Genomic DNA, 26,505 nt, shown 5'->3' with positions numbered 1-26,505 from the left:
TATTAACCTCAAACGCTAATAAAAATAGTCATATCTATCTGTATGTATGTACATAATATGTATCTATATTATATGCATTTTCGATTAATTTTTTTAATTGCTGTAAGAATAAATTATAAGGAGTGTTATATTTTCAAGCTAATTGGCTTACAAAAAACAATTTTATCATACATAAATCAAAAAGTTACTAGAAAAAGTGAAAAATTCAAATGGCAAAAATATTTTGAAAATCTTATCATGTCTAGAAAATAAGTATAAATATTGGATGAAAATGTTAAGTCTAAAGATATTTATTTTTTAATTACACCAAAAATAATTATCGATTTTGCGTTTTTATTTTAGTTTTTCCCGATTATTTTGAAAAAACTTTGAATTGTACAAACTATTTGCTAAATTGAAATTTAGAAAGTGTCTTCAAAAACGCGCACACCCTCACGCACATACATTATTTATACATTATTATATCAATATATTATCGGCTGCTCTGAATTTAATTTAAACAAATAATTTTCGGTGACTCGGCGCGGTGTAGTGGCTGAAGTCAAGCACGCTACGTGATTGAGAGTAAGCAACGGTCGCTGCCACTAGTTCTCGGATGGGTGACCACCCGGGTTCGTAGTACGTAAAAACCTTGCTACACATACATGTGTTCCTAACTGACCGTACCATCCGTCCCAACAATAATATATCAAGTATCAACCCTACCAACCTACAGGCTAATGACCTCAGTCGTCAAAGCCTTAAAACCTAACAAAAAAAAAAAATTATAATTTTCATTAAAATTGTACATATTATATTATGAAGTCTTATCTATGAAGGCTTTTTATTATAAAGTTATAATATGTATTATATACCTAATATTTTTGTCATAATTATAGTTGTTTTCTTTATTTTATATTATATACAATATATGTAATTTTTAGGGCATCATTCACATACCTAACTATAACATATCATAATATGCATTACTATATTATTAACAAATTAAAATATTTGTGTATAGATAGTATTTTTCATGTAAAATATAATCGCGTTATGGTGATATAGTCTTGATAACTTTTACATATAGAATATAGATTATAATATATTATATAAAAAAATAATAAAATCGCCGATGGTATATAATATTTTGATTTATAGTATATACTATTTATATATTCAAGGGCTTCGAGAATGCGTGATTGTGAGAAATATTCGTACCTTCATTTTTCGATCGCACATATTGTTTTATAATAATATGTAACGTCATATTATATTATGTTCAACTGATCAAGACAATCAATATTGTGCCCATACGATGTAATATGAAGGATTACGAGAAAAAGGAGTTTGTGCCGAGCGATAATTTCATATTTTGTGTTACACACACTACACACACAAATAATATGTTCATAGTGTTCATACATAATTCATTCGGCAATTTGACGCCTAGCCAAACGATGTATACGAAGCCGTTGTTCGGGACGCACACGCCTACTTACACCACGCATACTTATACATACGCTCGCATATTTACACGGACACTCGCCACATACTTACGCACTCGGTCGACATACACGACAATGTACATGATACGTGCAATATATACACGATGATAGGAGGACACTAACGGGTCCGCTATTACCACCACCGCAACAGCCGCGTCGATGTCGACGGATACCGTCGACGGCCAGGCACCACCGTTTGACCTACAACAACGCTCGTAATAACGTAACCAAGAACTTTCTTTCCACACGCGTGTGAATGTAGAACGTGACGTCACACGGCCGCACCGCCGCCGACGACGGTCGCCGCGTGTCCCGCTCGCCCACTGTCGTAGCCGCAACCGTTTACTGCCCGTCCTGCCAAGCACACGCACCCGAGCACGGCCGACAGGGTCGACGAACTCGATCTCCACGCGCTGTCGCTATTATCAATATTTATAACAATAATAATATCGCGTAAGATATTAAATTATTATTATTATTTTAATATCGTGTTTAAATTAATACTATTAACGTTGTCACCGTCGTATACACATAGTATTGAAATATTTATGCATATTGTACGAAGCAACGTATCACCGAGCGATTGAAAAAAAAAACAATAATTATCATGAGTTCTGGCGTTCTTCTATCGCTCACATACCACGATATCGCGTAATAATGTAATATCATATTATTATCATTCATAGCATCCGTCACGATTCGACCGGTGAAAGCCGAGGAGTACTGAATGAATTACACATTAATAGTTAATAGCCGTTTGGGTTTCTTTTATATTTTATGATTTATTTTCTCATCCCTCCCTTTTCTTCTTTGCCAACATTTTCTCTTCGAAGTCGTCGTAATCGTTTTAAACAGACGCGGCCACAACGGGTTTGGCGTTTGCGTTTAATATATGTTATTTTATTATTATTATTATTATTATTATGTTGTACGCCACGTAATCGTACATAATATAGTATTAAAGTACCGCTACGCGAACGTATACTAAAATATCCTATCCCGCTCGTCCGTTGCAGCGCGCGCGTGCAACTCGTGTCGGCTGCCGAGAGTTGATAACACGGAGTTTATTAACCCGGAAATTCGTTCGTGATGCGACCGTCGTCCTCATCACGACCGTGTCAATGTCGTCGGCGTTGGTGCATCATGTCGTGTCAATGAGTGGTGCCGCTGGACTTGGCACGTCATGTCGTACATACATCTACACTGATGTAAAACCGACGAGCGTTGGAGTTTCCGTTTTCTATACAGCCTGTTTTTCAAGTCCGATATGTGTGGATAGGAAATGTGCGGAAAACGCTAGCGTTGCGAATAGATTCGTTTCTCTTTGAATTTTGACTAAATGTTTCCCGACTTTTGGGGATCAACCCAAATTCATGAGCGATCATTATTTATTCCACCTGCCAAAGGGACACATCCCAACAATGTACCTATACATATACGGAATCGTGAATTGCCGCTATACATATGCCATATTCATATGATCGATACCTGCAAGTGAGCTATCTATACGCAAAATCACCCCAAAGTTATTCGGGACTAAGGGAAAATGTATGAGGTGCCTCTAAATCATCATAAAACATGGTAAAAAAAAACTGTGATTTTCAAAATGTTACCAAATTTGACCAACCAAACTCTAGAATTCTAAATCATGATATCGATGTTAATATAACTTATAGTTTTCAAGATTGAAATAATAACAGCTACCTGCATTCTATAGCGACTATATTATAAGCTGTACCTGTACGATAATAAATAGTAAATACAGAAACACTATAAGGGCCAGTTGCACCGTCTCTGATTAAAGTTAACCGGAATTTAATCGGCCGAATTTTCCCGGTTAAATATCTGTTATCAGCTGATTAAGCTTAATCGAAGTTTAACCGTAGACGGTGCAACTGGCCCTAAACAATGAATAAGTAGTAACAAAAATTCAATAATTATCCATGGGTAACTTAGTAACTAATAAGCAATAACTATACTAACTGCCCATCCGCCCGACTTTGCTATGCCACGTCCATACTTGCAATAACGAATTTTTGTGAATAAAATTGCTTAAGTTGGATATTATTTTCATTATTCATTAATCTTGGCACTCCGATAATAATAAATTACAATGATCATAATTATAAATATAATTACAATTACAACCCTGTTTGGCTGTTTGTATAATATAATTACATACATACAAGTGAAATAAAATTGTATTAGTTTATATTATAGGTAGGTATAGGTACGTATATAACATTTCATAAAGAAAAATATTTTAGCAATAATAGGTTTTAATGGCCGAGTAATTCCAATAATAAGTATCATTATCTGATTAACAGTCAAGTCAGTCTGTAACTTTTCAGAGGGCCCCTAATTATTGTTCTAAAATGTGCCCGGGGCAAAATAGTTCCCCCCACCTCTGGACGACAATGTCTATAATTTTTTACCAATGGACGATGGCACTGGCCAGTGACTATTGTGGATAAACAGATTTCAAAATGCAACTTCTAAGCCCTATATCAACTTTGGCAAAAAAACTATGTGTTCGAAACTTCGAACACACTACAAATTACAATAAAATTACTTATATATTTTAAACTGTTATTTGTAATGTTTTGTTGTTCAAAATTTTATTTTTTTATCACACAAAACCAAAAGTAAAGTACAATAATATATCTAAATACCATGGTACCAATGGTATTAGCATATCAATCTAATATTATAATAAATTATAAATACCACTATAGTATATATTATTGTCATCTTTCATCAGGGTAAATGTTCCAATTACGTCAAAACGTCTAACCTTATTTTCAGCTGTTATTATCATTACCAAGTTAGACAGGCAACGAAGGTACGATTTTGATAATTTTTGTCTACTTCTATTAAAACCTATCTTGGCCGTCGAAGGTCGAACTACTCACTAGTCATGCCAGTCATGGGTAGTGTATTACTGTTTAATACATTAACACATTGTATACAGAAACATTTAGTTAAGGTGAGAGTATGAGACACATACATTTTATATAACAAACAACATCATTGATTTAGAATATCTTCATAAATTTGGTATTCGGTATTCACTATTCACCATCCTAAATTGGTTAAATCCTTATTTAAGTGATAATAGAATCTAAAAAAAAAGGTAAATTATTTATGGTTTATGCACTGTTAAATTTACTTTAATTTTATTATATTACCTTGATCAATTTGATACATTTTAGAAACTGCAGGCTATGCTATAGGTTAGTTAATGTAATCCTTCACTACTTATCCAATAAATGATAAAATAACAAACATTTTATGGATATTTTGTTATAAAATGATCAGAAAATGTTAAACGAAATATATTTAGCTTAAATAGAAATTAGAATACATCAAACACTCGTGTGCAATAATTAATTAGTAATTACTGACCAGGTATAATAATCTAAAAAAGGAAAATGTTGATGTAAAATTACATAGGAAACTTTTCACCGAACACCCTTTTTTTGCAATTTTTTTGTTTTAACGTATAGTTAATAATTAGACTGAAAACGACGATGAAGGCAAAATTTGGCACTCGGACTAAGCTTTGAAGTTATAGCTAATCAAAATTTAATTTACACCCGCATGATTACTTGCTCGCTTGGACTGTTATGTTATGTAGGTATGTGCCTTTATTATATTTTACAACATTAAACAATATATTATATTAAGAACAAACATTGCTGTCATAACTAATAGTTAATTAATACATTATTAAAAAGCACGAAACATGTGACTGTGTACAAGATCCTTAATAATATATTATATATACTTAAACTAATATATAAAAACATATTAGATAACCTATAGTAATAATAATAATAATGTTAATGAGAAATGTATGTTATCTTCACACGGATAATTAAAGTCAAAAACATCCCTTGACCACCTGTAAAATCACCCAGGGTGGGTCTCGGTCTTCAAGCGGCTATAACACTTCAAACTAAGACAAGCGCCATATTTTGACTTCCCCATCGTTTTCAGCATAAAAATACGTTTAAAAAAAAGTACAGTTTAATGTACTTAACACTATTGTGAATGACACTAGGGAAATACAATAAAAAAGTACTGTCTTACCGTTACGAAAAAAATATGTCTGTTCAGTGTATAACGGACAACATTCATCAACAAATCATTAAAAAATAGGTGGGTAAGTGGATGTTGCTCTGCTGTACAGACAGTACAGTAGGTTACAAGTGGGTCACTGTATAAACTATAAAGGATGGTATTAAATTTGGATTCAATGATATAATATCATTGTACACGAAAAATGATTCTGAGTGGTGACGATTTGTCAGTGTGGATATTTTATTTTATATTTGTATTGTTATTACCATAAACTTATTAATTATTATTAATACGGTAGTCGGTAACTTGAACTAATATTATAATATTACAAAAGAATAACTAAAATTGTTATTCTTGGTTATTTAATATGTTATACTCTTTGTATTTTTGAACATCGTGTACACAAATACAAAAAATAAAAATAAAACACACATCAATGTACAATCAGTACATTCATATCGCTCTGCTCACAATCTAAAATATAATTTTTTATAAATGAATCATAACCCCGTTTTTTAATATATAAATTGGATAAAAGGTATAGTAGCTTAAAAAAATAAAACAAATTACTTTTTATAACTGACATATTATGTTGTATAATATTATGTATTCATGTGTGTAATACAAAAACACTGATGTCATTCATTCATTCAAGAACGACGTATGCTATCAATTCATCAATATATACAATTATAATCTTCTTTAAAACTATTGAAGATACTTTTTTTATTTTTACGTAGCCATATTTAGTTTGCATCAACTACTACTACAACTAGTAACTACAAAGTATCTACTTACACATTTTCCAAAATAGTGAATTGTGAATGATCATCTATCAGTAAAATGTTAACAATAATAATATTTATTTTTGTTTTCGTATAGTCACGAACCACAAGAGATTAACTACTAATAATTAAATCATGATAAATATGTAACTATATTAATTATTTCCATCATACATTAATGAATGAACTTATTTATGGTTTATAAATATTAAATATAACACATTATTATTTTTTTTTTACTGAAGGAGTGCTTGATACACACAAACACAGATTGTCAATAAAAATTGATAATATGTTTCAGATTTTTGCTTAAATTCTTGAAAATATACGTGTCATTAGTATTTAATATTCATTATATTCTGTAAATTAAACGTAGGTACTAATTGTTTTTACGCATTATGTAGACACTATATTTTATTGTGTTTGTTTATAATAAGATTATTAATATATATTATCATTATTATATTATATTTCCGTCACAGTGTATATTATATTGTAGTGTAAATCCTATAATCTTTTATATCTAAAAATTGACAATTTATAATTCAAAACTATTATTAAAATTCAGAACAATTTTTATTTTTCACGTTAAGTTATCTCATATAGTACTATCCTGTTATATTCATAAAACATTAGCACTATTATAGATAGTACTATATTTAATCATGGTCATTAGTAATTTCAGGTATTTGATAGATTATAGTTAGGTACCATATATCGAAAAGATAACCGCGTAATTGTTATCATTGTAGTCTGTAGATAGTGTAGATTATTCAGACATAACAATGGAATTATTTAAAGAATTATTACTGGTTTCTCAAAACCAAATTTAATGATTTCGAAGCTAATTTTAAGGCTTTAAGCACCTTAGTTAGTTAACTTCTAATTTATAATTTTACTAATAACTTTTAATTTTTAAAAAACAGAGGGCTGTATGAAATGTTAGGGCATTCATTTAAAAAAAATATAATATTGTAAAAAAGTAAAATTATGCACTATGCAGTGTTTACGATGAATATTGTTAGAGCTTGGTTATATTAAAGATGGGCAATATAAACATTTTTGAAATCGTGCATTGAAACAACCGGTTGTACAACTTTCTAAAATGTTCTGACAAAATATTCGATGAGGTCTATCGGATGTTATTTTTTTTGTTAATTCGGAACGTGGTCTCTATCGTGACAAAAGAGCAATGCTGTGTAGTGTGTAAATATATATTAACTATATATTGTGAAAACGGAGATCTTAAGAATAATAATAATAAAAAAGACCTTAGACCGGTTTCGACCTCGTCCAGAATATCACAGCAGGTGAACACAAAAACGTAGTTGAATAGGGAACGGACGTACAAAATAAAAGAAAAAAACAATACGTTTGGGATTCTCTCACGAACTTGAGAGGGTTTGTTTATTATGTTCCACCTCCGGTCGAAGTGGGAAAAAGTGACCTTGACATTGTTCAGCATCCCTGTTATTCATGATTCATGAAACACATGGGAATCATTGGTTGGTTTTTTTTTACTACTATTCACTCACCGAGGGTGGTCCTACGGTCTTTCACCCACTTGGCCCAACCCCACTAATAGTAATTGTTGCACCCGTCGCTACAAACAACCGAATTATATTAATTTACACGTGTATCCAGAAACCGGATAATAATACGGGCACGAATTTCAACGACCGGGTCTCCTTATGAAAATATTACAGTATCGTATTCACTAATGTTACGGTTAGTTGCTAAATTCATAACATTTTTACAACAAATCATACCGGATTTAATCCAACATCAATAGAGTAAAATATAATATTGTTATTTGTAGTAAATACCATCATATAAGTACAAGAAACGTGTTATTCTACGACGTGGCGACCGCCGACCGTCCCATTTCCACGAATGCCGTGCGCGCAAAGTCACAGCAATGAAAATATGAAATTGAACACCGCGTGAAAAACTCTAAAACAAAACGCACACATTCATAGGTTATGAGAGTCTGTCTCGAATTGTCGAGTTATCGTCATCGCAATCATTCCGAACACCTCGGAAACATCAACAAAAATGCATTTATAGTCACAATTTTAATTTTATACTGTACACATAGGAGTTGGGGTGCAATTATACTATTACATCGACATTGGCGATGACGTTGAATATTGGACCAATAATTTTCAGTATGACTGCATTATTATAGTTGTAGTGCCTTAGTATTATGTATATCGCGTTACTACATACATTATACAATACATATATCTGACGTCGGGGGCGTTATAGCAGAGTAAGCAGCAGTTATTGATACTTGACGATATCGTTTACACTGTCGGGCGTTTGTGTGAATGTATTCGATATTGTGTATTTTTTCTTTGCTCATTATTCACCGTTGTTCCTCTGCACCGGCGCGCGCATATTTTCGAACAACGAGCGGTTCGGTTTTTATCTCGCGTGACGTATTCTCCATCCCAGTCACCCACCCACCGACACACCATGGCCAACGACCGTAACAACACGCAGAGCCGCTGTGTCCTCGCTGCCTTCCCCGCCCGCGTCCCGACAACACCCGTACTCCGAGGGCATCGCCGACGACGTCTGACCCGGTTGATGGATAAGTGGAAGAGTAGGGTCGGCATGCGCGGTGTGTTTTTCGTGACGGTGCGCGCGCGCGGGGTTTTCGGATCAATGATAAAAATAAAATACGACGATTACGGCGGTGATTGCCGGCGCATGCGCGTCCTGGAAGTTCGCTCTCACGTACGAGTTTAGTAGATACGTCACGCGCGCGTCGAGCTCCAGAGAAGCCGGTTGTTCATTGGCCGCGCCGCTGAAACCCCGCACTCTCCACACCACATTCCAAGAAAGGTTGGCAGCGCTGCAACGACACACGCACACGATCGTTGTGCCCGCGCCCGCACGGGCACCGACACCACCCTCCCCTCACTGATCCCGTCCTATGACCGGTCACACCCCCCTCAACTCTCGCCATCACCGCAGCGACGTCACTCCGCTACGGCTGTTCATCGCGCTTGCTGTGTGTCGCTGTTATGTTCAGTTTCCGTGTGTACGTGCCCGTGTACGCGGTCGTGGTATCCGTTGTCCGTGTTCTCTCGCGTACTGATTATTATTATTATTACTATTAGTTTTGTTTTTTCGTGTTTTTTTTACAATTAAATTTGATCATATGGATTTTTATCGAGTGGCGTTTATTGAAAGCAAATACAACAACTGCTCAACAACAACATCATCGCGTGTTCAGTATTGGTAAATAATACCTGTCGACTTCTACTGAGACCACGCGCACACATCTAAGAAATCCGTAACCATGCAGATGGGTAAGCGACAACACTGTTACTTGTGTGACTTACCCCGCATGCCGTGGGCAATGTTGCACGATTTCACCGAGCCCGTGTGCCGCGGGTGTGTCAACTACGAAGGAGCCGACCGTATTGAGTTAGTGATCGAAACGGCCAGACAAATGAAACGGGCTCATGGATTCCAGGAATCAGCCCGATCCACGGCCGTGGGCGGTGGTTCCAACGCCGTCAACGCGCACCACCCGAAAAACTCGCATCGACACGAGAACGGTACTCTGGAAGTGGTGGGATTGCCACCGCAAGCACACCAGTTGGCCGCACGACAGACACAACAACCACCACCGCCCCCGCCGCCTGCCGCGGCCACGTCTCACTACGCGGCCCTGCACCATCAGAGGTCGACGCTTATGGAATATCCTGGTAGGCCGGGTGGGGGTCACGTTGTCGACCACGAGGTGGCTATGAGCCGGACATCGGTGCGCTTATCGCAGAGCCAGCAGCAACAGCAACAACAACAACAGCAGCAGCAACAACAGCAGCAGCAGCAGCAGCAACACATGGCGCATCACATTCCGAGCCGGGCCCAAGCAGGCAGCCAGGGCCTGAAACGCGGACTGAGCACGCAAGCCGATGACGATGATCACCACTCTGAGAGCAACAAGCGCATGATGGAAGAACAGCAGCAGCGACCGCCGCTACAGAGGGGCGAATCATTGCCAGCAGTCAGTCTTGCCGTGCCGTTCGTCGAGCGGTCGTTCAAAGCCGAAACTAAACACCCGATCAGGACAACATCGTTCGACACATCCACGTTTAAGACATCCAGTAAGTGTCCTCACCTCATATTAAATTATAACAAATCTTCCGGCATTAGGTAGTGTGGTGATTGCAATGTCCGACGACGACATCATTGCTATGTAGATGATCGCCGTGTTATGCATCCCGAAATCATTATTATTTTATTTATTTTCGAAAAAAATAAATATTATTTCCTTTCTTACCTACATAAATGTATATTGGGCATTATACTACTATAACCGAAGGATTTATATTCATTATCGCGGACGTTTTTCTGTGACGTAGTAATTTTATAAAGCTAGCGAGCGGTTATATTTAGCGTCGAGCGGTCGCGCGCAATGGTTGGGGGCGTGAGCTTATCGAGATCGTCAATAATACACTCGTCGACGGACGACGGCCAACAACAATACGTCGGCTGACGAATGGGCCGTGACGTCATGGGATCTAGTTCCCCGACCTGGTTCAACCGGCAGGCCACTATATTAATACATTTGAGAAGTGATTTACCGTGCGATCGATATTCAAAATCCGCCTTCTTCTTTGGAACTATGACCTTGGTGGTGGAACAAAAAAACATTTGAGAAAGTATGAAATCCGGATTTATTTATTTTACGTTTCTGGAGGGTGGGTTGGTCGGTCGGTCGCTTATAGATTTGGCAACGTTACTCGTATACAACGAGTCTAGTGACGTAACATGCACGCGCACGTAATACGTTCCATTGCGCTTGCGCACATTTTCTACGACAATCGCTCATCGGATGATCCGATCGTCCTGTTCCTCACCCCCATCGTAGTGGTGATTGATTGTTGTTTGCGTACCAGGTGGGTTGTTGTGGTGGCGGGTGGAAATAACGGGTGCTGATCGGTGGTGCATTTTCGTGCTTTTTGACTAGAATGCGGATATTTCGCTTCGCGTGCATTCTTGCGTGAATTACCGATCGGGGTGTGGTAACCGTCGTCGTCGTCGTTGTCGTCAATGACCTATTAAAAAACAAAATAACACGTGGTCGAAAAAGGGATCCTCAAAATATAAACGCGTTTTCATTGAATGCGAGTGGAAAAATAAAATAGGTTTATCATAAAATCTTATTCAAACAGCCACAGTCGGCTCTGGGTTTTTTCTTCTTTCATTCTTCTTACTAACTATTTGTTTCTATTATGAATTATAATATGCACTGCCTGTTCTGGCAATATCTTACTACACGTTCTTATCTTTTGGACTAACAGGCCAGTTTTTGTTTGTCTGTTTTTTGTTTATTTTTATTTTTACTGACCGTCCCTTGTGTGCGCCAGGTGGATATGCGTCGGCCGCCGTGGCACAACAGTGCATGACCAACGGCAACGGACCGGCGGCTGGATCACCACTGGCCGCCGGCCGGACGACCGGGTCGCCGACGGACGGACCGCCGTCCATGCAGACGATCGGTGCCGGCGGCGGCGGGCAGCCGGGCGCGCAAAACCAGCAGAACGGGCCCAGCAACCCGATGGCGGCGCTGATGAGCGTCGCCGATAACCTGCCGCCCGGTTCTCCGCAGAGTGCCCGCGGCAGTCCGCCCGGTCCCACCGCCCAGGCGCCCGGTGGTCCCAGGTCCGCATCTCGAGGATCTCAACACTCGCCAAACTCCACCGGTATGTATTTTTACACGCCAAATCCATCCATCAATTTGTCACTTGGGAGGGGGATGTTTTAAATGTATCGATTGTTCGACGGCACACGGGTTTATTGCACTCCACAGAATTTTTAGATTTTTGGTTATCTCGGCACTCGCCCCCTCAACCACTACAACAGTCAACAGTTACCAAACCACCACGGTGTCACGCCTTTGTATTGATTCAAACGCACCAGTCGTTTTGAATAGTGCTGCCTTCTTTAAATACAAACCTACGGTTTATTAATTATTTCTTTAGCAGTACATTTATAATAACAACGAATTCTATATTTCATTATTTCTCGTCGGTCTGAATCTTATTTTGTTGTTGAGCTGATATAACACGCGTTCCGTTAAGTGGGTTCTAACATACAGGGGCCACCAGGTCAGATAAGACCGAGTGTACATCTCTCTTTCATGTGCACTTTAAATGCTCATCTTATCAATCTGTGCATGTGACAGTTTGTTAGATTAGGTACTCGTATTTATAGATCGATAGCTTTCCGTCGAATTTATTATCATGCACGCATAGTTCAAGTATTTATACGGCCGGTTGAAAATAGTACCATAATAATATCTTATCGCGCGCCGTTCGACGCAGCCGGCACAACATTGGTAGGAAATTCTTTAAATCCAATTAAAATTGTATCTGTTCGAATACTTCGTCCACGTAGTAATGGTACGCCAATGAAAATATGTATAGATTGTTCGTTTTGTTGCAAATCTTATCTGGTCGCGCGTTTAATAGTTAAAAGTTAAACGTTAAATTAGTCGTTTTCAAAAATTCCTACGACATATCATATTTTATTTTTTCGCACGTGCATTTTTTTTTATCAATGGCAATAAATATTGATTATACAACGGATTAAATTATCGCGGATTCATTATATAATTTCTTAAAATAGTAAATAACTTGTATATTGGTCAAAAATGCTTATCTCAGCGTGTTTCGGGATAAAAAAACCGTAAAACGCTGAAAAATGCGAATGGCTATTTTTCAACGTCGCGTCCACGACCTGTATACGAATGCCACAACAGCACCGTTAATAATAAGTAATAACAATATTATACCGTTTTAATGTTGTGGTAACATTATTTTGACACATTGCCAACCAGACGTTACGCGATAAACGTATTTTTCAAATATCGTTTATAAGTGCTGCCGGGAAACGTGTTACCGCGTATAGCCCTTTTCGCGCACTACAACTATGTATCGTACATGCATTTTTGCTTAAAGTAGAGAGATTTATGATATTCCATGCTTATCGTGTGACTAAAAAGTCGAAACAAAACAGTGTTAGTGTTTTCAAAAACAATAATTTTAAATAGTGTACACTACTCCCGTCTCTGATGAGAAAATTGAATTTGTATAGGTTTTATTTTTAATGTTGTACCATGTGTCGTGGACCCGAGTATCATAACCAGCCGTCGCGGTCGTGGGAAAATTAATAACACGTCATGCCGCCTTATACGCGCGCTACTCCTTCAATCGGAAAGTAGGAAAAAAGTCTATAAAATAAAGTCTCAGTGAAATTAAAGATCTTTAAAGAATTCAAGACTGTTGTCAGTCATCACATTAAAGCTATTGTCATTTAATATTAAAATAATTCAATTATTGTATTAAAAATATGTTGTTATTTAGGTTCTATGAATAATAATCTCATGTGTGGTGGCCGGTGGGGGTTATAAAAAATTTCAATAATTTTGACATTATTTTTGAGATACAATAATTTCTGTTAAAATAACATTAAGTAAAAAAACACATTGACTCCCCTCTCCCTCGATACTATTTCCTGATACTTTTTATCCTAGAGACCTCTGTTCTCCCTACTACCGTACTCTAGTTTTTGTTGCTTGAAGTAGATTTGTTGATTTGCCATCCTTTTTTTTCTTTAACAAGTCGCGTTTTGTAGGCGGTTCGTCCAGCGGACGTAGATCATCCGGAAGCCGTCACGTCAGCTCCACAACTGTAACGTCGAGTGAGGCCAACGGTGGCGGCGCTCCCGGTGCCGGTGTCCCTGGAGTTAACGGTCCCGGCGTTAACGGCCCGGGCGGCGTCGGCGGTCCAGCCGCCAACGGCACCAGTGGAGGGAACGCGTTGAACGCATCGGTTCCGGTCGGCGGCGGTTCTGACGGCATCGCACCCGGAACCCCTATGGACGCCACCACACCGACGTTGCCGCAAGTGCCGCCTTCCGTGCCTCTGACGAATGCAGCGGCGGCTGCTGCGGCAGCTGCCGCCAATACAGCTACACTCAAGTGTACGCTGTGCCAAGAGCGGTTGGAAGACACACACTTTGTCCAGTGCCCGTCCGTTCCCCATCACAAGTTCTGTTTCCCGTGCTCGAGGGACAGCATCAAGCGACAGGGGGCCGGCTCCGAGGTAAGTTGATGACCTTGAACGTCTCATTGTTTGGTTTTTGTTTTTTGTTTTATAACTTGCATGTTTTTTTTTTCGCAGGTGTATTGTCCGAGTGGCGAGAAATGTCCGCTGGCCAATTCAAACGTGCCCTGGGCTTTCATGCAAGGCGAGATAGCCACCATACTGGGTGAAGAATTCAAAGTGAAAAAAGAACGAGACTCATAAATTATATAATTATTATTATTTTTATTTTTATTATCATTATGTCATATATTATATACTGTAAACGTGTTTCACATAATCATAATATGAAACTTCACCACCTACGGATCCTATCAGATTATCAGACTTCTAGGCCTGGAAGGATCGAGGCCTCGGGTGTAAAATATGCATTTATTTATTAAGCCCACTGTATATTACATTATGTATAAATAATTTTATTACGTTACGTGAAAATGCCAATAGCTATTATAACGGTATTGTACGTTCCCGTAGGGGCAGTCCTTTATTTTTACTTTTTAGGTGAAATTTAGAATAATTTTAGCCTTGTTATGTTTTTGTTTCCCTACCGTTTTCCTTCGAAATCCCGTTGGCTCGTTCGACGTCGACGGGACGTAGAAGGGATACGAAAGGAAGCAATATTTGGCGTCAAGACTGAGTCAAGTCGTGTTTGTATTTTACATTTTTTAAGTAAAACAATTATTAAGAAAAACGGTCCTAAGACTGTGCTAGTCAAAGCAAGTATATGTATAATATATATAAATCTTAAGTGCACAAAATGTATATTACTGTTTTTTAGCTTTAAACTATGTACTCTATGATTAATATTTAGGCCGGTAGTGTTGAAACTACGTTTGACATTTTTGTTTTCGAACGGAGATTATATTTTGTAAAGGAACTCACAATCTCGCTTGTTTGCATCTCGTGCGTGTATATATTTGTCAAAAATATTATCGTACTAGATTTTGTGGTTTCTCCCTCACCCGCCGCCTCTTCCCTAATGTGTTTTAATAAGAAAAATGATAATAATAAAAAATACAAATCGGTAATCATCGGAAACGTTTAATATTTTATTACCAAGGTATAATATATTGTGCATACCTAATATTGTATGTTTATTGATTTTTTTTGTCGTTTTATTCAAAACACTAGTCATTGCATATTCGCGTATCAAATTGAAAATTTTTAAAAAATTTAAAATCTATGGTACGTTATGGTAACATATTTTAATAGAAAAAAAAATGTTTGCCTGCCCGATATCGTTGCAGCTAACTTTGTATTACCCAAAAGTTGTTGTTATTCTCGGTTGAAGTCGTGAAATAAAACTCGCCCACGTGGAGGTCGGTTGGATCGCGTCCAAACATTTTATCCGCGTTGAATACTTCATATCTACGTCTCGCACTCGCCATACGCCCGTACCCACTATTTTGAATTGTCTACGCTGCTGCACTTTTGTCGCTATAATGTTTGTTCATGGACAAATTTTGTGCAGTAATCGACACGATTTTACACGTTAAAACATTTTTGATTAATCAATATCCAGGCGAAATCTTCTCAGGTGACGAGAATCGCACGGTGCCATTTCCTCCTCCATCGCGTCGTGTATATGTCCTCGGGGACTTCTAATTTCTATATATTATATACACGCAAGTACGCAACATTCCGTCCATGAATGAAAATTTAAACGCTAATATTTACGAGTGACGGTGCGATACTACGCAGGGATGGTCGGGGTTTGTTTCGTTGCGTGTGTAAAAACTGACGGCTAGTGTAGTGAGTACTGAGTTGTAGTCGTCACATCATCCACACGCTAGACTTTCGAGTGACGTCACCGCGGCTAAACCTCGTCGTGCTTCACGGCAAGACCTTCTCGTGTATTATACATTATAATACCTAATTTAATATTGCGTATTCGTACACGCCTCCAACGCCGCTGACTACACGCGAGACAAGCATTTTAGCTGAGGAGGGGTTGGTACGTTATAGTATTGATCGGCGGCGGCGGCATCGCCATAATATATATATTGTGTAAGCGCGCCATAAAGGGTCGAGTCGCTGCCGGGCTGTTGCTGTTTTTAAACGTATACGACATTAAAACCGACACTCTCCCTCCCCTGACACCTAGTCGTGTATCGATTGATATAATCATGGCGGTATATAATATTATAATATAATATTTACCCGTTTTATACGTCATGCAATGATTATAATTTATTAGTAATGATGGTCGTGCCGAAAATGGTTTTAATATAATTTTGCAGTCGTACACACTACTTACCTTGCAAGTCCCAGTTAACTATAGTTACCTATAACATATAGGTTCACCGGTAGCTGCAAATATTTAAGACGTTTATAGTTTGGGGGGAGCTGATTTCACGACACGCGTGTGATTTTCACTTTCCTTCAGGAAAATTATTTTTACAACCAAATTGTATAATACTTACTATAATGGTAGTATGGTTGGATAGTTATAATATTGATTATATATAATAATTATATAGTAGTACTGTTTACAATTAAATAAATATGAGGTATCTCGCACATATTGTTATATACTTATATTGCGTACAACAACAATAAATAACGATAAATATGATATCTACTTCGAGGGTTCGATTGTTCAATTACCTAATTGCCAGCTCCGAATAGTGATATACTATCAGCCAATAACTTAAATCGAGACAACAATGTTTGAATGTTCTACAATTGTGTTATTATTTACCTATGTAAACCACATATCCGAGCATCACTAATTTCTTTTGTATCTATATGACTATACTTAAAACACCAAAGCGTAACACAATCAAGTATTTACTCAAGACAATATGGACCGAAATTATTATACTTTTTACTAACTATAGGTACTTATAGAAATAAATAATAATTACCTACATTTTCATTTTACATCGTGCGCTACACATTTATAACTGGCACTATTGGCAGTATGAATATAATATTATGATTTTATGACCTGGTAAGTCCTTTAAAGACGGACGCCGGCCGGCACGATTTTAATATTCGTATTTTTACGTGCCTATCATAATATTACACCGAGTTGAGTGGTTGCTACATAAACATTATCGATTATTCATTTTTGTAAATATTGTCGTCGTTATATGCACACCGACACCGTAGTGCCGTACACTATTGGTAATTCGTGCCGGAACACTGCGAATATACAGGGCGGGTCGTCGCGGCGGACTTTTCCCGCGCGATTCTTCCTGTATAATTGTATGATGATAATATGAGGTATGCGTAATGTGTATGCATGCGTGATCGGGGATTTCCGTGACTACGGTATAATATAGTCATTCATCTGGTGTACAACGATATTAATATTGAAATATTTAAAAGTTGTTTACGATCAGCAATGGTTTTATCCGTACCACAATCATATTATACAGCGTACCTAGCTGTTATTAATATTAATAATTTATTAATTTTTTTTCCTCCCGAAATTCATCACCAAAAATCCTTACTCAAATGATTTCAGATTATAAAATTCGTCGAGAAAAACGCAACACTGGTCCAATTAAAATTGTCAAACGCCTATACCTATTACCTAGTACTTACTATATTAGATAATCCATACATAGTACTATGTATAATCAAAGGTGGTACGTATAATGCCTGTGTGTGTGTAATGTGTTTACATTTGTGCATATTATTATTATGATTGATATTATGAACATGGATATTGTACGCCGCGGCACATTTCAATGATGGTGATGTGTAGTTCTTATTTAATATTATTTTTCGTCGACCTCATTTTAAAATATTTTAAATATCATCAAAATGTAGTATATACATATTATTGTTGTTTGTTACGTGTATTTACATGAGTAGATTTTAACCCAGAAGTTGTCGTCAATCGTCATAATGAAATATTTCAGTTTTCGTGTTCTTTGATTTTGTTTTCGTTTTCTTCGACAACATTTTGTAAACATTACTGAGAATAAAGACGACCCTCGAAATGTTTTCGTTTTGATTACTTAAAAATTTATTGTCTCCGTTAGTCCGTTTTAACATCCAACATTTTAATTTTGAGATAAATATTTTGTTCTCGTAGTCGTCAGTTGTCACATTCTCTTATACTCAGAGACGCGTGTATGAGTGTTTCATAATCATGATTATAGTTAACCTTATCTTATCTTATCTTATCTATTATCGTGGTCATAACTATGATGAATTTTACCCGTGTCGATTGTATAATATGATATTCTATTATGTTATTCTATACGAGTCGCTTGTTTCGTGTATGGGTACTCACTATAAGTCACTACTCAGTACACTATAATACTGTATATAATATTATTGTTGTTGTTGTAGGTATAAAATATGTATAATGTATACACTATAATAGTCTATAATGAAAGACGACAATACGTTTACTTAATAGTTAATATAGTATCTCCTACCTACTTATTATCTGATATATAGGAGATACTGTGTGTCTGTATGTAATAATATCTGTACATGTTGACATGTAATCATGTCACTTATCGACTATAACAATACTATATTATATATTATAATGTATTTATATATATAAGAAATTTTAAAACGATTGAACTAAACGTTTGAAATTTTAAATGTGCTGCAGTGTACGAATTTATATATCTAACAGAGTTTATTTTTTTTATGACGATGAGTTGGCGTTGCCATTCGTTCGATAAAATCACTAACCAGTGCTCGAAATGGTTGTGGGAGATCCACTATTATTTTTTATATCTTAAGAGTGCCTACCCCTACCTACTAATTATTTTTGCATGGGTACGTTATTTTTAATGAAATAATGTTTATCCCGTAGGTAATGCACTATGCAGTACCTACTTATATTATTTTTATAACTTTTAAATTGTAAAAAAATTTTTTTAATAAAATGTTCAAATTAAATTTGAATTCAATACAACTTACTATTATTATTTATTATGATACTGCATAAATAGTAGAAAAACCCCCATACCCTACATTTGCAGACAACATTTAATTTGATACTGTATGAATAGTAGGTATAGACACCTACTTTATATCAAGAGTAATGTATGTATACGAGTGTCTAATAAATAATAATAAATAGCAAAATAATAAATCCCTTGTGCACATGTGACCCAACTTCCGTTTTCATGGACTTAATTCGCCCCTGACAAAAACTAGCTAAAGATACAATTTAAAAAATAAAAAATAGTATAGGTAGTAGGTACATTTGATTAATAGAAATAAAATGTAGGTTGAGTTAAATAGTTTTAAATCACCCTATTTTTTTTTGAACTCTAAGGTCCATCTTTTTTTATTTTTCCATTTCGAACACTGGCTCAAATGGTTATGCATCATTTAAATATGAGGCGCTCCAAGAAATGTGGATGTATAACTCGTACAGTAGGTATATAATATTAAATTAATTTGGTCGTAGACAAACCAAAACCAGAAAAAGCGAAAGTAGTTTGTAATTTTCTATAGATTATAGTATGACGACAGTACAACATTGTACCTACGAAATATCAAATAGTTATCATCGTTTCCTACAGGCGGAATTGCGTGTTTCCGCATTTATCGATTTTACGTCACGGCCCACGAGGAAATTGCTCTCATTATGTACTGTTGGGTAGACCATATCTATCTACATACATTATAAACAAGTCGCGGTATAACGGAAAACAATTCGTAAGTTTAAGTAGACTAAACTTAATCCCCAGAGTTTTCTTACCAGTCAAAAGTAAGCTATAATATGGTAAACGCGTTTTGGTATAATGCGCACGCGCAAAATTCAAACGTACAAACGTCCGCCCGCCACCTTTACAGTGTGAGGTGATACCGGCTGTCTTCTTAGACTGAATCTCCGAGAAATTACGTATATCGGGAAAAACGCTTATATAATTATTATTATTATTGTCGTCTGATATTATAGCTTTGACGTCACGCGAATACTCCCGTCGCCGTTTTCCATGGTCAACGAGTTAACGATTTTTTAACCACTGATGATGTACCGTATATATTAAACCGGTCATTGGGTTGCAAGCAGGGAAAGGCTTGACATTTTGACCATTTAGCAATATTCAATATAAAGCAGGCTTCAACCTTGACTCAAATGTTGCCCCTAAACACGTAAATAAAGTAAATCAATAGCAAGTGATAGGTCATAGGTAGGTAAATGTTTATTTAAATATTATAATTCTATAATTATCATAAGTTATATAGAAACGAACTAAACCTTCTGAGAGGAGGGGGGCTTATGAAAACATCCTCGGTGAACTTAAGCCTCTCCCAAGTCCCCCTCTCAATTATCTACCAATTTCAACCACCCACGCGTTTTATATCAACGTTTATAGTACTTACCTACACATTAATTAAACAAATTTTTTTTCTATTTCACCGTAGCGGCGATTGTGCGTGTGCGTCGTACCGTCGCGTGAGGATGAGACAAAACCGTCGTCTAGCTGTTTGTCGGGTTACGTCACTGCCACATTTTTGGCTTCCAGCCCCGAGATTCCGTTTATAAACTTGTGTGCGTGTGTGCGTATGTTTATATATAATTATGTACGCATGACAAGTCTTTCGCCCCCCCCCCCCCCCCCGCTAGAAATTCTTGGTGCAACCGAGACTCTTTGGACCGAAATAGACAAGTTTTTAATTATAGAGAGATAGACGGGAAGTCAACCTCGGTCTGGTTTGGTATTGTAAGTGTTTTGCGGCGCTGTATATATGCGATTCTGTTCGCGTCAAAAACGTACCGCCCAGTTTAATGATATCAGCGCAAAAATACAACAATACATTCAATACAATATGTAAATATGTATAGATTATGTATAGACAATATACGCGTAATCTAAGCCCCGACCATGTTAAAAAGACTTTTCCAATGTCATGACAATCGATCGATGACGGGTATGCATAAAAACAATATTATCCAATATCCTACATTGGAAATAATTATATGTATACTATAGGTACTTAAATGTTTTTTTTCTTTAATGACTACCTAATAAAACTGATACATAAATGACCCTCAAATATAGTTTGTTATTTTATAACTTTACTTTTTTTTTTTAAGAGAAAAGGGTGGTTTTCGGAGCCACAATTATTCGTAATGAATAATTCATTATACCCTGCCAATTAAGTCATCGATAATAGGTGTACGTAACCTATTTGTTTATAATGTGCGTATTCACTATGCGGCCGCTGTATAGTAGTATACTATGCGTGTATAATTGTGATACATAAACAAAAAACACGTGTATATGATATACGTGTTCGACACGTCATGTTATATGCGAAACCACGCATCTCGATCCTCTCCGTAGTGTTTAATTTTTATATGGGTACCTTTCTCTAACATGTACAAAAGACAGTAAACTTGAATATTGCGCACGCGCGCGCATGTGTGTACATATTTATGTATATCCATAAAGGTGTATATAATCCAATGTTTGCGTAGTTTGCTTTCTTATATCAACGGTATAAATGATATAATATTGATTCGGCGCCGAATACACGTTTGGTCGCCCTCCAAAAATTAGTGATAATTAACAAGTGGGAATACGCTGAGCTCTTGTCTCGCAACGACACAGGCGCTCCGCGGCCGCCCCTGAAGTCTTGCAAGATCAATACAACGGCGTGAGGTCTGCGTTGGCGAATGGAAAAAGGCCGTTATCTTGGGTACACGATATGTATATATTATGATGTTGTACCGTCCGGGCCATCGGGGTGGCTTTTATCGATTTCCAAATTTCGTGTTTTAGCGTCCATCGATATAATTAACTTATCTACTAGTTTCCTAGTTTCCTCCTATGGATTATAATTACAACACATGTCCGCACATTTCACGACCGGTTGCTTCTACACACATAAACACGCGGGTTGAATGAAACAAAACACTACGCTATATACAGGGTCTTCTGAGTTATGGCATTTACATTTAAAGGATTCGACGACCCTGTAGGGCGATACGGGTGATGTTGCGTTTGTTTATATAATAAACAGACGTCAATAAATGATGTCATTTATTTAAACAAAAATCAAATAACCTAAATAAATTATATTTTTCATATTTTAAAGTTTTAAACTTCAAACAACTGCTGTAATTCATTTCTGAAATAATGAAACGATATTATATTGTGTACGAATCTCGATCAGACACCCCTGAAAATTAGGTAAAATTGGTATTATGGAGTATCGACTCGTTTATTCGATACATGTCGATGCACTAAATTTGCATACTCAATGCGCCTTGTTATAAAATCCGTCTGTTTAAAATTAACAGCAGTAATTTATTTAGTTATCTCTTATCTTACATAAAATATTTGATTTCATACTGAGATGTTTCGATGAAACGTTGGGTGGCAAATTAAAGTATATACAAATACAGTTGGTAATAAATATATTGTCAATATGTCTTAGAGTGAAGGCAGGGACGATATACTGGGGGAAGTGACGTCACTGTTATTTATTATATTATATTTCGTATGAAAAATAAAAACGCGGGCTTCGTAGTTCGTATTTCATATTATATTGATCGACTGAACGTATGGAGGAGGCCTTTTGGTCGGAGGTCAAGCTCCCGGACGTTGCATTACGAGTTCATTGGTCTCGAACTCTCGAGTGTATGTGTGTGTGTGTACGTTTTGTGCGAAGCTCCGAAATGTGTAAATAATCTTAATATATATACGTCATACGACCTTCGCGGGACGACCTCGAGAATAATATAAATATATAATAGTTTCTATTGTTTAACATATTTATACAGTTACACGCACACATATATTAGACGTGCACCGTAATATTTTTCATTGCGTTTTTGTCATTTTACACACGGAAACGAGTTATAATAATAATAACTCGTACTTAATAGGTATTTGTATATTGTAAATTATCTCCGGGTGGTTGACGATTTTCACTCTACGCTAGCCCATTGATAATAATATAATTAATTAATTAACCGACATCGCCCCGCACGCATGTAAATAATAGCTGTATTTTAGCGAACGTCTCGATACCTTAATGTTCTTTACTCGAGTAACCTTTATTAACGTATTTAATTCTATAAACAAATATTAAAAAAACGCGTTTTAGTGTCTGGCATAGGTTTATAACGTATAACATATTATAATGACTGTCACACGCGCGCGCACCAACATATCGGCTAGTTTTAAAAATACATACACCCATTAAAAAAGCCTCCGCTAGTTTGCTGTATATTATATATTATATATAGTTAAAAGGCATGTGCATATATTATTATGACTTATATAAGATAATATCATAAAATATGCTGCAAGTAGCAATCAATTTGAAAATTATTTATCGTATTGTAACTATTTATAACTAATAATTAAACATAAATATTACTCTAACTAAATTATTATTGTATATATTGATGACATACTTTATCATCATCATTAATTATTTTGTTTTAATTTCGTATAATTTGTTTTTTTTTTCAGCGACACAAGCCAAAACATAAATTTACTAGGCGCAATATCCGAAGTTACTACAATATCGGACCCCTACGATGCATTTTCAAAACTAAAGGTATATACTATATATATATAATATTGAATATATTATATACTATTATACTATAGGTAACACGACACACGCTTTTACAGTACGACCAGTACGTTATTAATTGGAAAGTAAGTACAACCAAATAGCTCTAATTCGAAATATAATTGCAGATATCATAGTGCAATTTTTTGAATGTAATAAATAAGTTATATAACTAATTTGCTCTTTTACCATGTTCTAAAAAAAACTTCATAAAAAGGTTCAAAAGCTTTTCTTGGTTTTTAAAAATTCGAAAATAGTAATTTTGTAGAGTTATTTATAATAATTTATAAAATAATGAACTGCTATGCACAAATCAATTTTATAGGCATAATAAAAAATGAAATTTTAAAATTTTAAATGTTGTAATGAAATTAAAGTGTCTGAGAATATCTCGCACATATTTTAATTATAGCTCTAATTCCGTTACATAATATACAAAGATCAAGGGTCTATAACACTGACTTGTGTACAGCAGTGCACAGATAGATATTTTGAACAATATTATAAAATAGATAAAAAATATTACATAAAATATCGACGCGTAGGGTGTTCTTTATTATCTATTGGATTTTCATTTATTATCAAAGCGTGAAAACCATACAATATTACAATATTATGCCATCGGTTTTTGAAAATAGAAGTTTCTTCCATTCATTCAAAATGCAATCGATTTCAAAATTGCTTTTTCCTCAATATTATAAATAAATAACTACAATAAAATGGCCATTTTTTAATTTTTAAAAAATCAAAAAAAGACAGCCTATTAAAATTTTTTTTTTTAAACCACGGTAAAAGTGAGGCTATTAGTTACCTACATATTACATTTAAAAAAAAATCCACTTCAATATCTGTCTTATATTTCGGATTACAGATTATTGACTTTCCAATTAATTAACATACTGTATATTATAAGTAAATAACGGTAAATAAGTAATGCTATAAATTATAATTAAACGAAATCGTTTATATATATACATAATTGATATATTATATAGAAACGAATAAACGATTGTGGTGATGTAAAACAAAATTAACACTGTTTTTTTACATTCTTAAATTTGTTAACACATTTTTTAGGGATACCAATTTGATACGAATAATGTTGTCAGCATCAATAAAGAAATGGTCAAGAACGACTTTGTGAATGCGTCTACATTGATTAATAAAGCCAAAAAGAAGGCCAGAGAAACTGATTTGTATTTAAAAAATCTACATGAAAAAGTATTGCCAAGGTGTCAGTCTGCAGATATCACAAGTGACATAGTTGAAAGGTTGTTTTTAATTGTATCTGTATGCAAGTATAATATATATTTCTATTCTATGGGCTATGGCACATGCTTCGATGCTCGTTAAGGTGCGTTTAAAAGCCGCGAACGCGAATTTGTAGGTATTTACATAATCGAACACAAGTGTTCGCGTTCGCGTTCAGAGCGGTTCGAGCCGGCGACGGTAAGAATAAATGGAATTAGGGATAGGTCAGAATTCAATTTTCACGAACTCAGACTTTTTGGAATAATTCTGAACATTGAAAGTTAAAATGTATTTATATATTAATCCACTTTAATTTAAAACAGAACCCTTATGAATATCCTGTTTCAACTCATATATTTAAGGCAAATACGATAAATAAAAATAATATTCTAGGGTACGTGCGTAACGCTATTTATACTTTATAAAATATAAATTAACTTTAGGTATAATAACGATATTAAACTTTTTAATCTTTCCTGAATAGTTTGAATTTTTTCAAGTTTGGGCTGTTCAATAAGTTTGAGAACCTATCCCTAAATAAACTGCTATTCAGTGTAAATGAAATTCGTCTCGTACTCTAAAACGCAAAGGTGGGCAAGTTAATGAAAATAATTAACTCAAGTTAAGTTAAGTTAAGAGGATACAAGATCGATAAGTTAAAAGATAACAGTTAACAAATTATAAGTTTAACTCGATAAGTTAAAAGTTAATATAAAAAAAATATTAACTTAACTCAGTTTAAAAAAAGTTAATCTATTTTTTTTAATTAGAATGTAAATCACATAAAGAGTGAATGTGTCTTTCTAGTTTCTAATTTATAGGGATGGACCGTCGGACCGATACCTCTTTTTACCGATATCCGATATTCCGATATATGCAACCGACAAAAAACCGATACCCAATATATTTGAAAACCAACATTTCAGCATAAACAATGAACCGATATTAAATATCACCGATACTATCAACCGAAATACTATTATAATTTTACATTTAACTATTACAATTTATAATCAATGCTATTATGCTGATAGATTTAGTTTTTGGGGTTCCGTACCTCAAAAGAAAAAAACGGAACCCTTATAGGATCACTTTGTTGTCCGTCCGTCCGTCTGTCAAGACCGTTTTTCTCAGGAACACGTGGAGGTATCAAACTGAAATTTCTATATGATACTCAGTCTACTGTCCCTGGAAGCAGTAGAAAATCAAACTTCTAAGCTAACGCAATCAAAGATACAGCCATTT

General features: G+C 35.7%; 2 protein-coding genes across 3 annotated transcripts in view; both read left to right on the top strand.

Moving 5' to 3' along the window:
* Window positions 1-9,136: 9,136 nt before the first annotated feature.
* On the top strand, window positions 9,137-15,522 carry LOC100165595 (interferon regulatory factor 2-binding protein-like B). 2 transcript variants are annotated; one of them, XM_001951386.5, is made up of 4 exons: window positions 9,137-10,479; window positions 11,746-12,081; window positions 14,015-14,484; window positions 14,563-15,522. In XM_001951386.5, exons 1-4 carry the CDS (start codon window positions 9,666-9,668, stop codon window positions 14,686-14,688), a joined length of 1,746 nt encoding a protein of 581 aa, XP_001951421.1. In that variant the 5' UTR covers window positions 9,137-9,665; the 3' UTR covers window positions 14,689-15,522. The 2 variants fall into 2 exon arrangements, with proteins under 2 accessions (XP_001951421.1, XP_003243230.1); XM_003243182.4 differs by lacking the exon at window positions 11,746-12,081 and having other exon boundaries at window positions 9,142-10,479.
* A 6,275-nt stretch (window positions 15,523-21,797) lies between these two features.
* Window positions 21,798-26,505, top strand: part of LOC100571100 (probable serine/threonine-protein kinase DDB_G0283337) — a 14,138-nt gene continuing 9,430 nt past the window's right edge. The window contains exons 1-3 of the mRNA XM_029486395.1: window positions 21,798-21,811; window positions 23,904-23,991; window positions 25,087-25,280. Coding sequence (XP_029342255.1) covers window positions 21,798-21,811; window positions 23,904-23,991; window positions 25,087-25,280 — 296 coding nt within the window. The remainder of the gene's footprint in view (window positions 21,812-23,903; window positions 23,992-25,086; window positions 25,281-26,505) is intronic.

The sequence above is a fragment of the Acyrthosiphon pisum genome, chromosome A1 (genome assembly GCF_005508785.2).
Source record: "Acyrthosiphon pisum isolate AL4f chromosome A1, pea_aphid_22Mar2018_4r6ur, whole genome shotgun sequence".
Taxonomy (NCBI): domain Eukaryota; kingdom Metazoa; phylum Arthropoda; class Insecta; order Hemiptera; family Aphididae; genus Acyrthosiphon; species Acyrthosiphon pisum.
This window is presented reverse-complemented; position numbering and strand designations above follow the sequence as displayed.